A 15,281-nucleotide genomic window follows, 5' to 3' on the forward strand; every position below is an offset into this window, starting at 1 on the left:
AAGCAGATCTTGTCAGTAGAAAAGGGCGGCAATTTGAAACATGTAGGCGCGAAGGGATGTCGACTCATAGAAAACGCGAATTTCGCGCCTTTTTCTACTGACAAGATTTGCTTTACCATCTATAACTGCATTTACACGTGTTTTTTTGTGAAAGTATAATTCATTCAGCACACTAAATGGCCCTAAAGAGTAACCCGCTTATTCATAAAACTTTACGGGCCTGCTTTAGTTAAATTATGTTTTATCCCTTTCTTGCAAATAGGTACATAACTCAAAATGACAGATAAAGACAAACGATTCACAGGTAATTCGGGACAGTAACGCGTTTAGTATGAATAATATTTTATTGCAGGAAGCTCAGATGTACAAGTGAACAAATATTTGTAAGGAAACTGGTAATTTCACCTGAATACAGAATATATAAAGCTATTATGCCTTCTATTATTTTACCAACATCATTATATGCTGTCCTAATTGTGAATTAACTTAAAGCTTCTGGGTCCTTATTGCTAGAGAACTTCGAAGATTTCTGTTTGAACTTTAAAATATTTGTATAAACCTAGTTTCTAGTAATGAGACTAGGAAATTGTATAAAATAACTAGGGTAAGTACCTCTAGTTACTATTACTACAAAATAAACATTTTTCTAATAAGTTTCTGTGTACGTTGGCTCTGTGGCATAGATATTTATAATATACAGAGATTACGTCCAAGCGAGCTGTCACTGGAACCACTTTTGTTTAGTGTACGATCACACCTCGGACACTGGCGATCAAATGTATGAAACAAACGCGTTCCTACGCACACAGTCTAAGCTCGTGTAGGTGAACGCGTACTATGCTTGTGTGAGTGAGATAAGACGCGCTAAGGTTCCCGCCATTTTGTTGTCAAGTTCGATGACCCCAATGACTCGAAACTCATTGCGCGTATTAGGAAGAAATAAGAACCGTATTATGCTGTAAGGTGGGTATCTAAGCTCGATTTATACAATAGTTACCTATTTTGAATCAGTATAAACGAAGTAACAAAATTTTTGTAAGGAAATTCAGGCCACCAAAATATTACGTACTTAAGTTGAAAACATGATTTTTTGTTCATATAGATATTGTGTTGTTTTCAGTGTCATCTGATAGGTTTTGTAAATATTTGTTTAATATTTGAATATTTTACGTGGCCGCTCTCCGCACCGCGTCGTCGCGTCCTTGCCAGCCGGTAACTGTAAGGTAACCGAGAGCGGGTGGGCGGCACTTTCAACGGGAGTGTACGTTAGTACTCTTTATTATACTACTCTTTATTATACTGTGGTACGATTAACAATGTGGAAACACCTTGCTGTAGCCATGTCGATAAAGTCATATCGATAAACTATCGACATTTCTTACAATTTTAATTTTACTTCAAAGGTTTAACGATACTTAAAATGAACAAAAACGCTTTTATTCGTTGTTGTGGTTATCAGATCACAATTTTATCGTCACGCCCCAGCAGGGAACCAAGGGATAGTTCAGATATGTCATTAAAATACATAAATACCTACTAAAATATGTGTTCGGCGATAATTGTATTATTTTATTATATTATAATATATTCATTTTCCATTAGCATTTCAATTATGTTTATGTTTAACGAAGATATTGAAGCTTCAATTAATCGCTATTTCGTTCCGCTGTGTAGCGTTTATCGATATATAACATGATTAAAATCGACTTTTCACATCCCTAAAAGAGCTCACATATACGTTTTTAGGGTTCCGTACCCAAAGGGTAAAACGGGACCCTATTACTAAGACTTCGCTGTCCGTCCGTCCGTCCGTCCGTCCGTCCGTCCGTCCGTCCGTCTGTCACCAGGCTGTATCTCACGAACCGTGATAGCTAGACAGTTGAAATTTTCACAGATGGTGTATTTCTGTTGCCGCTATAACAACAAATACTAAAAACAGAATAAAATAAAGATTTAAATGGGGCTCCCATACAACAAACGTGATTTTTGACCAAAGTTAAGCAACGTCGGGAGTGGTCAGTACTTGGATGGGTGACCGTTTTTATTTTGCTTTTTTTTCGTTTTTTTTTTGCATTATGGTACGGAACCCTTCGTGCGCGAGTCCGACTCGCACTTGCCCGGTTTTTTACGCAATATACACAACCTGGTTCTACCTAAAAAGGGGACACCTTGATTTGAAGTCGCATCTTGTCAACAGTATGGTTGTCCTTTTTTGACAAACGGCATTTTTAAAAGAGCAAGGAGAGAGAAATGATACTAGTTGCTGCGCCGTCAAAGAGAACAGATAACGTTGGGGCCTTGCTCTGTGGTAGCCGGGACGGTGGGAGCTCTACAGCATCGACGCATTTTTAATAAATTATTAAGGAAAATATAGCCTGATATAAAGTGACCCTACCTGCAGCGGCAGACCGCATGCTACTCGTAGTGCGTGTAGTCATAGACCAGTAGGTAGCGTGGGTTCACCTCAACGCTCTTGCCGACACCTATAACATACATAACACTGGCAAAGAATGTGAATAATTAATTATTCTTTACATACAACCTGTGCATACAACTATATTCCAGGGGCATATTGTATGATAAAATATTAGAGCCGGACAAGTGCGAGTCGGTCTCGCCCACCGAGGGTTCCGTACTTTATATTATTTGTTGCTATAGCGGCAACAGAAATAAATCATCTGTGAAAATTTCAACTGTCTAGCTATCATCACGGTTCATGAGATACAGACTGGTGACAGACAGATAGACGGACAGTGGAGTCTTATTAATAGAGTCCCGTTTTTACCCTTTAGGTACGGAACCCTAACAAGTTACTATAATTTTGTTATTTATAATTATTTTAGGTGGTTACTAATAAATTAATAATACTCGTAATAGAAAGTCCCATGACACGGGCAAGGCCAGCATCCGCTCGGGCTTCTACGTGTTGGCTTCGGCTACGTTAGTACTATTTATTATACTGTGCTTCGGCTCCGCGCACGCCTCCCAAAGGTCCGGAACACCATTGTTCCGTGATGGGAAAGACATAGAAAATAAATGTCAATGATATATTATCGTAACTGCGACCTCCGGAGTGAAGTGAAAGTCGCACCAATGAAAATACTTAGGTAGGGAAAGAGTGAGTTTTAGGGTTCCGTACCCAAAGGGTAAAACGGGACCCTATTACTAAGACTCCGCTGACCGTCCGACCGTCTGTCACGGCTGTATCTCACGAACCGTGATAGCTAGACACTAATAGACAATTGAAATTTACACAGATGATGTATTTCTGTTACCGCTATAACAACAAATACTAAAAACAGAATAAAATAAAGAGTTAAGTGGGGCTTCCATACAACAAACGTGTTTTTTGACCGAAGTTAAGCAACGTCGGGCGGGGTCAGTACCTACTTGGATGGGTGACCGATTTTATAGATAATGGTACGGAACCCTTCGTGTGTGAGTCCGACTCGCACTTGGCCGGTTTTTTAATATGCGTACTGGTGATTCAGTAAACTGCCCGTGGGCGTTTACTCGTGCATGATTTTTTTATGCGACACCGTGGTCATTGGGTTAAAAATCTGCAGTTTCAAGGATTTCAAAAGTAAATAAAGTAATGAAACGCCCAGTTCATATAATGCCGAGTGTACATGCGCACCAACAAACATTCGATACCGTAGTTCAGTGTTCACACTCATACTAAATCACGTAGAAAATTTGGTTGTAATGAAGACCTTGTTTTCTGCACTATGGTACAGTGTGCAGAAGTTTGATAAGCGGGTGTTCAAAATGTGCTTGACGCGACTTTATTGTTAAGGGAATAAGAGCGTGTCAAGGTAATTTTGAACACCTCGCCCGCTTAGCAACTTCTACTGCTGACTGTACTAAACTAAATTTTCGTCGTATAGTACGAGTGTGAACTAAACTAGGGTATCGTGCACAAACACGATTTGCGCACCAACGATCTGGTCCACTTCCTAAAGGGGCCCACTGATTAACAGTCCGCCGGACGGTATCGGCCTGTTAGTTAGAACAAAATTTTGACAGTTCCTAACAACTGACAGGCCGATACCGTCCGGCGGACTGTTAATCAGTGGGCCCCTTAATACCCGTCATCACGAAGTAATTAATATATAGCCATGTAGGTATAAGTAAATGCAGTTTGCTGAATCTTCTTCTGTAGGCTTTGTATTTTTGCATGTACAATTTAATTACAATGAATTAAGAAAGCGCATTCTGCTAGTTTTTCCATACAAATGATCTTATTCTTACCTACTACATAAAGATGTAAAAAAGCTCTATGATTTTTCAAAAACTCTGTTTGCTGAACCCCCTGCACCTTATGTTGGGGTGCCATTGTAACATTAATCGTGTTAAGAAATAAAATAAATACTACTCAATAAATGCATTTATTTCTACTTCATAGGTCTTTTATATGCTAATAAATCCTCATGTTTATACAATGTATGCAATTTTTCATACATATACTTGAAAAAGAATAATAAATTATCATATTGACCATCATAAGGTATGCATTGTGTATGGTTTTCTGTTGAACCATGAATAGGAAATTCTAAAGTAAGATTATTTTTGTAATGTTCACTGCAGCCCCATGCACACACATGGAGCTCAAGCACAAGTTGGTGAAGGGCTTCAATAGTGGACAAGTACCACCGAGGACTTCCTTTCTGGTGACGCCAGAATTGTGAGGCACGTTTCTGTAGAACTATTTTAGGCAGCTTGTGCAATCTTTCATCTCCATATATCCCACGACTCTGGTTCCATGTGCTGTCTATCAGAACTACACGATCCACAGGTAGTCTCTCTGTGTGGTATATAGTTTTAGAGTTTTGTCTGTTGTTTGGGCATATTTGTGTCATCAATGTACCCACATTGTATCCATGTGGTAGTTGAGAAAGAACATATTCAGAGTAAGACATAGAATCCTGTTTGTCCATAAATAGCTCATTCACAGAAATAGCTTGGCTACCTGGATACAAGAGCACTGTCCGGCCATCATTTTCGTACCTAGGTACAGTGGGGTATGTATATATGTTGACATCCTCAGGAGCTAGAACTGCTGCATGGGCTGCTGTACTTTTACCATCTATTTCTCTTTTGTGTTTAATTATATCCACCTTAATTGGCAACTGTAAACAAAACAAAAATGTGAAGTTTAATGGACAAGCTCTAATACCATAATGTTCCAATGTTTGTATTGGTAATTGCCTAACTTTTCAAAACCAAAAAGGAGACTGTGTTATTCAATTTATATATTTTAAGAAAAGAATACAAGTAGCAGAATTGAGTTAAGACACAGATCATGATGTAAAATCTACTGTGGGACCATACACCACTTGTAAGTGGGGCTTAGTCCATCATTCCACTATCTTCCTCACCAGAAATCATCACTTCGACATCTCCATTTAATTTGTTTTGATAATACTAAAATAATACACTCATGGAAAAATTTAGAGGTACGAAATTTAATATCTTACTTTACAGAATGGCACTTTCCCTTTAAGGTCTGATACGAGAACAAAACATGTGTAGCAGAAATACATTCGGGACTTGCCGCAAACAGGGCAGGAACTCCGGCTGTCTAATGTGTTAAGGCAATTAGAATCGGATATGATCATTCCGTCAAAAGGCCTGTCGTCTCTGCTTCTAGCCTCGGGGCTTTTGGGGTTCATTTTTAGGTTACTTGCGGGCTTTAACACAGCAATTTCTGAAAAAATAAAAGATATATTCATGCGCAGGTGCAGGTAGCAACGCGTTGATAAAATGTTTTTTTCGATATTATACTGTTCAAAACTTTGTCAAGATAGTGAAATGTATTATATTTGGTCAGGATCAAGATTATACGAAACTAACTTTAAACTAGACTGTTTGCTGTGCAGTGTTGCCAGGGCTCTGGAGTCATAAGTTACGTTTCGTTTCCCTAAAAGTCACGTTTTTGCTGCTCAAGTCACATTTTTATATTATTGTATTGTATGGGTAGGTAAATCGATTTTGTTAGAAGAAATTCAGAAAATAATATATTTCACAAAAAATCTACTAACCTTATATGATTTTTCCTCAAAAGGAAAAAACGGAACCCTTATAGGATCACTCGTGCGTCTGTTTGTCTGTCTGTCCGTCCGTCTGTCACAGCCTATTTTCACGGAAACTACTGGACTAATTAAGCTGAAATTTGGTACACATATGTAAATTAGTGACCCAAAGACGGACATGTAACGTAAACAAATGAATTTTAAGCATGGGGGCTACTTTTGGGGATCAATGAGAAAGTTAAAAAATTAAGATTGTCAATAACCCAAGCAAATTAGAAAAATCTGCGGAAATAATTCGTGTAGTTTTGAAAATTGGTACAGGTATACCTTGTGGTGTCCAGATAAACATACTAAAAGTCCTCGAGGGTAGGGGGTGTGCTAAGGGTGCAGGGAGGGTTAAAGGTACCTATTTCATATTTTTGCTCATATCTCGAATATATGTACAAATAGCATTATAATTACTTCGGACAAAAGTTTTATCATACAATTTCCTACAAATTTGGTTATGTTTATTTTTACTCTACGATCAATACTTTAGGAGCTTCAGGCTGTTAAAGTTAAATTAGAGATAAAAAATAAACGATTTAAGAAAACGTCGTTTTTTTCGTAATTGTTCATCATAAATAAAAAATTTAGTTTGGTGTAAGCAAGCTAAGTGACCTGCTGATAAAATATAAAAAAAACCGGCCAAGAGCATGTCGGGCCATGCTCAGTGTAGGGTTCCGTAGTTACCCGTCTGTCAAAATGGACTATTCGCAAAAACTCAAAAACAGCTATACCGATTAGGTTCGCTATATTTTTCCTTGAAAGTCTTTACTAAGTATTGTTTTTATGATTTTTTTTCATATTTTTTGGACCCATGGTTCAAAAGATAGGGGAACTGAAGGGGAAAACACAACTTATTTTCTTTCAAATCGATTATTTCCGAAAATATTAAGTTGATCAAAAAATGGTTCTTAAAGACCAGTATTCGTTTTAAAAGACCTATCTAACGACATCCCACACTATAGGGTGGAAGCGAAAAAAAATTCATCCCCACTTTAATGTAGGGCAGCCACCATAAAAAAATATTTTTTTCTAGTTTCTATTATTAAATTTGGCATGAATATATAAATTTGTTACACTGACAAAGTCGTAAAATATAAACTAGAAAAAATATTTTTTTAGGGTGACTCCCCTAGGGGCTATTCATAAATTACGTCATTACAAATTAGGGGGGGGGGTCTGGACATCGGATGATGGTAGCATGACGTAGGAGGAAACGGGGTCATTCGAAGCATGTTTTTTGGATGAATTTAGGGGGGGGGGGGGGCACAAATCGTCAAAAATCGATGACGTAATTTATGGACAGCCCCCTACATTAAGTGGGGATGTATTTTTTTTTTCGCTTTAACCCTATAGTGTGGGGTGTCTTGGATAGGTCTTTTAAAATGAATAAGAGTCTCTAAGGACCATTTTTGACCAATTTAATATTTTCGGAAATAATCGATCTGAAAGAAAAAAGTTGTGTTTTCCACTTTAGTTCCCCTAGCATTTTAACCATGGGTCCAAAAAATATTTAAAAAATCGTGATAGTAAAACTTAGTAAAGACTTTCAAGGAAAAATATAGCGAACCTAATCTGTTTAGCAGTTTTTGAGTTTTTGCAAATAGTCTATTTTGACGGACGGGTAACTACGGAACCCTACACTGAGCATTGCCCGACATGCTCTTGGCCGGTTTTTTTTTTATATTATATCAGCAGGTCGCTTAGCTTGCTTATCCTAAACTTTTTTTCTTTTCTGATGAACAATTACGAAAAAACGACGTTTTCTTAAACCGTCTATTTTTTATCTCTTATTTAAATTTAACAGCCTGTAGCTCCTTAAGTATTGATCGCAGAGTAAAAATGAACATAACCAAATTTGTAGAAAATCTTGTGATAAAACTTTTGTCCGAAGTAATTATAATGCTATTCGTACAGATATTCGAGATATGAGGCTAAAATAAATGAATCATACACTAAAAAAAACTACTACTATCAAACTAAATGACACCGTCATGTCAAGGTAACAAGTCTCATCTTGCCACGACTATTATAATAAACATGATGGTGGATGTAACGTCAAGGTGTCAGTGCAAGTGTCAACTTGGGTGCGTTCACCGCGTTCCTAAATAATACAAATTGCAGAACTAAACTTGTCCAAAATTCGACTAGCTTAAAAAGTCACAAAAATTGCCTCAAGATCGTAAGTCACGCACATGTCACACGAGAAGGCGAAAAGTCACGAAAAATGTGACTTTTGTGACCATCTGGCAACACTGTTGCTGTGTAGGTACTTGATTGTCATATATTTAAAAAAAACTTTGACAGATGTTTGACAGCAACATTGACAGACTTTACTTGAAATCGTTCAGATATCTCCCGTTATTATATAGTATGGTTAAATTTGGAAAAATTAATTTATTATAATTAAAGCATTTAATAACACGTAGGTACTTTTGAATGAGATGAAAATTAAACTGTGCTAAATAAGGTGACCATTGATTAAGATTACAAAAGTAATAATTTATGATGTTTGAGAAGATTTATTACATTATTTATTTTGATTGCAGTATAATATACTATTTGATAACAATTTTTTGACTTTTTTTGTAATTCTATCGTAAATTTGGTCTCAACAAGCATTTTAATAATATTCAATCGTTTAAGTTAAACATATCTTAGTACTAAAACTTAAATCAATAAATTATCAAAATAAATCTGTCTACTTGAACTGTCACTTAGACGAGTTCACAAGTGGTCCGAATAGAGCAAACGACAAAATTATTCTATATCTCGATCAATCTCGTTTTCACATCATGATAATTTTTGGTCAAGTGTTAAGACGAGAGCCACAATTCGGACCTAGTCTTGAATAGTTCGAGTTACTAACTATATGTTGAAGTGTATATAAATTTATACTAAATTTTTCCTATTCAACGTCAAAAAAGTGTCGGTAGTGCGGAATTTTAACAGTGAATTGAGTAATATTTTGTAATCTAAATATATGACTAAGGTGAGTGTATTTATATCCAAGCCTCTCAATCGAGAAGCAACGATATCCTTCTTGAAGTTGTACGGACATTTGTTTTTTTGCCGTTCCTTGTTTAGCTAAGGTAATGACGCCATTTTGTCGCGCCGGCTGATCCATACTTAGGGTAGTATTTTTTCTTTGACCCATCCCTCGAGAGAAGACGTAGTGGGATATTATTCAAAATCAGTAAGGTTGAAAGAATTCTTTTTCCAACTATCAATGACACAGTAAGAAACAATTATTACATAAGTTGTATTACCTAGAAGTCGTAATCATAACGAAACGAAAATAATGTCATATAGATCCACCAGATGAAATTCTTTTTGTTATTATTAATTTTTGCAATTTATTATAATACTAAATTCTGATAATTTCTTATAATTATTCAAGTGTAGTGAACAAATCCAGGACTGTAGACACCATTTAGCTATCGCGTATTGATTATTAATGAGGATATATGTATATTTACAGCAGTGCTGTTCGGCACTTCTCCCACCAACGTAGTTACAGGTACACAATACAAAAACAATCTTTATTTTTAGTTTAACTCTATAAATAATTAAAATGCATTGTTTTTTTTTGTTTAATGAAAAACTTTGATGAATACCTACTACTTACATGCTAATTCATCATTGTTTTGCTGTTACAGAAGAGGAAATGAATAATAATATTGTAAAATAATGACAATATCAATGAAAGAACAGGATCAGATGCCCGGGGAGGTAAGAAAAATGTTTTTATTTTAGTTAGTACTAGAATATAAAATTAACATTAGGAATTAGTCAAATATAGGTACATTATACATGTACTGGTATGGTATTTATAACAAGAGAGTAATTTTTAAGTACAGTGTAAACTCTATATAACAACACTGAAGGGACTGCGCATTTTTCGATGTTATAGAGAGTGGTTGTAAAATGTAGTGAAATAAAAAGGTCATCTTACTATTCTAAATATTCTAATGTATCTGTTTATAATATACTTAGGACACATTTTGCACAAGAAGAACATTCATTTCATACAAATAACAACACCTATTAATCTATAAAGTGTAACACCGTGTCAAAAGTCTAGTGCCCAAGGTAAACATGTGCAAGTTGATCATACAAAAATAAAAGACAATATTTCTGAGAATCTCCGGTACGTCAGTCGAAGTAAACACGTGCTAGATAATAAAACAACAAAACAGAAACAAAAAAATGTACACAGCTGCAGTTTTTATCAATTTTGGCAACTTAGAAAGTACTTCTTAATGATGTATTATGCCGTATTGTTGTCGTTAAATAGAGTGAGCGTGACGCTATATCGAGTGTGTTACTGTATAGAAAACAAGGTAAACCAACCAAACTCAAGCAATTTCGACATTTTAAGGAGTTTGTCGTTAAATCGAGTGATGTTATAAAGAGTTTACACTGTACATTAGTAAATAAATGTGGTCAAAAAAAGAAAATAAGGGTTGTTTTTATTGGCTAAGCACATTTTTACTTCAAGATACTAATGCAATTAATGTTTTCCTTATTTCAATTATACTATGTTAATGATTGAAAGGTTTTAACTAACAACAAACAACCTATTTTTTTTTCAATCATTATTAGTAAGTAATTTTACCTAAAATAAATCTGCATATTGTAAATGCGAAAGTGTGTCTGTATGTTACCTCTCAGAATCAATTTAGTTGAAATTTGGTACAAAGAAAGTTTGTGTACCAGGAAAGGGCATAGGATAGTTTTCATCCCAGAAATCATCCCTTAAGGGGGTGAAATGGGGGGTGGATGTTTGCATGGGATATCATTAACTGCTGAACCAACTTATATGAAATTTTCTATGGAGATAGTTTGAGTAAGTGAGTTGGAGATGTTTTATCTTTGAAATCTTCCCATAAGGGTATAAAAGGGGTTGGAAGTTTATGTAAATGGGGAATCAATAAAAAGCAGATTGGATATAAAATAACCTACCCAAATTACTAATTCCACTTAAATACCGAAGTCACAGGCAAATGCTAGTAATACTATAAAAGCAAAAGTAAATCTGTTACCTCTTTATGCTTCATCCGTTTCCGCTCCATCCGACATATATTTAATAGTATTTATCTATCAACATCATCATCCCACATTGACAAAGAAGCTAGTTAATTCTAAGAGAAATTAAATCATTATAATCTAATGAAAGCATCGTCAAATTTGTCAATTGGGCATATTACGCAAGACTCTGCGAAGGGAGCGCCACTAGCACATACTGAGGGCCTACCACGAAAATCGAAACTTTACGTTATCTGCCTCTCTATAATTCCTACCATTCATACCTGCACATTCGAGCGATAAAGGGGAAGATAACAAAATTTCGATTTTCGCGTTTCTCTATAGGCCTCTGTAAACAAACCGCCTTGATGCATCAACATCAATGTCAAAGTGAAAACTGTTCTAAAAACTGTTTAAGTACTCTCTGGTTTACAATTTATGCTAGTGCTGCTCTTTGGCGGCAAAACATTGCAGTTAAACCCCCTATTTAAAAATTTAATAAAGTACAGATTTCAAGACTTTGCTTATAAATATTGTACAGTCTTGTAAAAGATTTAAAACCCAAAATCCAAACACACACAGGTATAACCATAACCTGTGTTGTGCATTTTATGAATAAAGAACCTTAAGAAATTTAAGCGAAACAGCTAAATAAGGTATAATTCTTCTGTGTGGATTACTAACTTCACAATCATTATTACCAAAATATATTCTGAAAAACGATTGAAATCATAAAATTCAAACTAGGTTTAGCCTTATTTGTCTTATGTTCTTCTCTAAAGACAAGAGCAGGTACCAAGGTTAATTAATTACTTACATATAAAACCATTGGCCACTCCTTCTTAATCAGTTTGGTAAAAACTGGACAGTCTCAAGAAAGAAAGCATCTATACATACAGGAGTACTTATTATAATTGCGGCGGAGATCACTTACATCAGGCGGGCTGTAGGTTTCTTTGCCAGTGTTGTGGCAGGAAAAAACCATGTTAAAGGAGAATAATTTAAGTCAGCAAACATTTATGGTCATTGTGGTCAAATACTGATTTTCATAGCACTTAATTTTTTTTTATAGATTACTTTCCCTGAGGCCAAATTAAAAGCACTTGAGGAAAAAATATCACATCCCAGATGGGTGGTACCAGTGTTACCAGAGCAGGAATTGGAGGTGCTTCTTATTGCTGCAACCGAATTGGCGGCGAGGGGTAATTTAAACATTATTTTTACGCGAATGCAATTGTATCTATGCAATGTAGATCTTCGACGACTTCTGACTAACCAATACAATGACTTATGAACAGGTGAAGATGAGAACAACGTGGCTTGTCAACGGTTCTACAATGATGCCCTCACAGTCTCGTTTACAAAGATACTGACCGACGATGCTGTGTCCTCCTGGAAAAATAACATCCAGCAATGTGTGCGATCCAATTGCGAGAAGTTGGTCAAACTGTGTGCGATGAAATTAAATGATCCTAGATTCCTGCATTTATTGTCTATGGCCTTTAATCCCAACAACAAGTAAGTAAAGGTCTATGGGATTTGCACTTGCATTATGATCTGAAAGGCCAAGCAGCAATTGTTTATTTTAGTGAAACCATGCTTAAGGCTAAACATGGAATATGGAAGAAAACTTTTGACACTCTTGTCCTTACAGATTTCACACTTTTAATGCATCGCGTACCTGTGAGGGATTGTCAGCAACCATCAACTTACCCACTGCTGGTCAAGGATCCACACAGGAGCCGGAAGTATTTAGTAGATCGCAAGACCATAGAACTCCTAGAGGGTGGCTGGTTCATCTTATCAATGTGTAAGCGTTACTTTTAACCCCTTAAGCCTCTTGGTACTCTCGTACTAAATAGGGAAGATGACATGTAGCATGTAGAGCAACAGAGTTTCACTGTCATTTCTAACTTTGGTTTTGCTTTAATGCAGGGGTTATATATCTAGGTCAGCGGTCGGCAACCTTTTTTTCCGTAGTTTTAGTAGCGTAGTTAACGATGAGTAAGTTGACGCGGGCCGCATTTTGTTAATATTTATGACTTTAGAAGACATTGTCGTTTTTCAATATTACATAGCCAGAGAGGCTCGCAGGCCGCAATTGACAATTTCACGAGCCGCATGCGGCCCGCGGGCCGCAGGTTGCCGACCGCCGATCTAGGTTATTGCAACTCCTACTGGACCCCCCAGAGGATGGAAGATAAGAGATGGAAGTTTTTTTCCGGTGTATTTTATTTAGTCTCCACAGTTTAGTAAACACATCTGAGGGATTTCTCGTTTTGATTATAGATTTGGTCACGCTGGCGGTTTTGTTAAACTGCGTGAACGATTTGAAGAAATAATGGGTTTTCAAAAATTGGAAATCACAGCATCTGTTAACTCGGAAGAAAAAGTTTCGACAGAGACTACTGAAAAAGATAACGAAGAGAAGACAAATAATGAAACTAACCACAGTGTTCCTAATTGTCTTATGATCGCAGAAAATAGTGAGGTGAGAAATACAATTTTTATAATATAGGGGAGAGGGGGGTAGCCTGGTACACTTTTTACATTAATTGTCATAGTTCAAAATATTACCTATTGAATCCAGTTTTAAGCCTCTACACAACAACCTACATTATTAGCCTATGTAATTATAATTACTGCATTTGCACATATATAAAGCTAAAGATAAAAGTACAAATTAGATTTTTGCTACTCAAGGAATAATGTTCGATACTGCCCCAAGAGTGGGTAGCTTTGAACTTACGTGGGGCAGATTTGAAAAATGGGCTGTAACGGCAATAATATCGAGATGTACGCGTTTTTTTTATCTGTACTTGGCACAGTTTGTCACTAGAAATAATCGTGTTAACATTTTACTCGTATAATTTGCAGTTACAACAAAGATGGGGTAGTTTTGTACGTTAATGTTTTTTGGAGTGTTCAAAGGTACCTCAGTGGGAGTACCTTTGAAAAGTATTGAAATCTTACAAAAGCTACCCCCTTGAGGCAGTTTTGAACATAACATTGTTCAAAACTACCTCAATAATGTTGCAGCAGCGGATTATATGAGTAAGTATTTAATATTTATTATATTTTGGTTCTCTGTGATTCTCCTTTTTTCATAATTCCGTACCATTTTTACTGGTTCTTTATCAATAAACTGCAATGTTTTAATTATTTATTGAATTGTACTAATTTAATATTTTGTAATATTGTACCGAAATACAAAATTCTAATAAATATTATATTAAACAAGACTAATCGTATTAAGTACAGAACCACTTAGTTCATGGAATTTAGGTAAATGCATTATTAGCATTTACTAAAATAACTAAAATACATATTATTACGGTTTCAATTTACATACTAAATGCCAGTCAATAGCGGGGCAGATATGAACATTTCTTATGGCCGGGGTAGATTTGAACAGACAGCTAATCAAAACTGCCTCCTATTTTTTTTTCATAGCTACCCCAACACCTACTTAAAAAAATAAACGTCGTTATTTTGTAGAAACATTGCAAATTTTGATTATTCATCCTTCGTCACTAAACATAATAGATAAAACATATCTATTAAATTAAGTTTCACTAACCACTTCCTTCAAATACAGCTTGAGAAACCTTACAAATTTGCACAAATACCGCTAACGGGTAGCATCGAAAACGAACTAAGCTACTGGTTCGTTCATGTTCTGTCAAACTTCAAATATGTCAGGTGACAGTTGTGTGGGTCGATGTTGCAAGCCCAAAATATGGATTTGGATCATTATTGCATCAAATATACATTTTTAAACTCATATGTTCTAAGCTGCCTCCAGTGATAGCTACCCCCCTCTCCCCTACTAGTATTCTTAAGTAAACTTCTGTTTTACAGTCTGCCTATCCTGCCAGTTTTAACACTGCATGTTATTAATGTGTAGGTATATGTGGCTTTTAAGCCCTTGTAACGCCTTTAATACTACGTTGGTTTATTTTGCAGATCTCTTCCGGCGTGAGGAGCGAGCAGCCCTCGTCGCTGGAACAATCCACCAGCGGCGAGACTCGCGTCGCCGCCGTGTGGCAACTGCTGCGTCCTCTCGGTCTTTGTCACGACCTCTTAACTCCACACACAGTCACCACATATCTCTTGCCTGTTCTGGTTTGTATACTATCTTATCGAGCCGTGCATCTTTCTTAACCGCCCAACGCA

General features: G+C 36.2%; 2 protein-coding genes across 2 annotated transcripts in view; one reads left to right on the top strand and one right to left on the bottom strand.

Annotated features, from left to right (window-relative positions):
• Positions 1-4,377: 4,377 nt before the first annotated feature.
• LOC134805088 (tRNA-uridine aminocarboxypropyltransferase 1) lies at positions 4,378-5,748 on the bottom strand. Its single transcript, XM_063778376.1, has 2 exons — positions 5,478-5,748; positions 4,378-5,129 (listed from the first exon to the last, which is right to left on the bottom strand). Exons 1-2 carry the CDS (start codon positions 5,730-5,732, stop codon positions 4,395-4,397), a joined length of 990 nt encoding a protein of 329 aa, XP_063634446.1. The 5' UTR covers positions 5,733-5,748; the 3' UTR covers positions 4,378-4,394.
• Positions 5,749-8,877: 3,129 nt separating this feature from the next.
• LOC134805250 (probable ubiquitin carboxyl-terminal hydrolase FAF-X) overlaps positions 8,878-15,281 on the top strand; it is a 53,056-nt gene continuing 46,652 nt past the window's right edge. The window contains exons 1-8 of the mRNA XM_063778563.1: positions 8,878-9,069; positions 9,559-9,597; positions 9,737-9,809; positions 12,178-12,307; positions 12,404-12,623; positions 12,760-12,915; positions 13,395-13,596; positions 15,072-15,230. Coding sequence (XP_063634633.1) covers positions 9,768-9,809; positions 12,178-12,307; positions 12,404-12,623; positions 12,760-12,915; positions 13,395-13,596; positions 15,072-15,230 — 909 coding nt within the window. The 5' untranslated portion in view covers positions 8,878-9,069; positions 9,559-9,597; positions 9,737-9,767. The remainder of the gene's footprint in view (positions 9,070-9,558; positions 9,598-9,736; positions 9,810-12,177; positions 12,308-12,403; positions 12,624-12,759; positions 12,916-13,394; positions 13,597-15,071; positions 15,231-15,281) is intronic.

The sequence above is a fragment of the Cydia splendana genome, chromosome Z, assembly GCF_910591565.1.
Source record: "Cydia splendana chromosome Z, ilCydSple1.2, whole genome shotgun sequence".
In the NCBI taxonomy this organism is placed as follows: Eukaryota; Metazoa; Arthropoda; class Insecta; order Lepidoptera; family Tortricidae; genus Cydia; species Cydia splendana.

Excerpts from the sequence above, each read along its gene's own strand:
- LOC134805088 (XM_063778376.1), bottom strand. The coding sequence starts at position 5,732 with ATGAATATATCTTTTATTTTTTCAGAAATTGCTGTGTTAAAGCCCGCA. Across the intron at positions 5,130-5,477 it reads GGAAAGTGCCATTCTGTAAA|TTGCCAATTAAGGTGGATAT; the intron begins GTAAGATATTAA and ends TTTTGTTTACAG.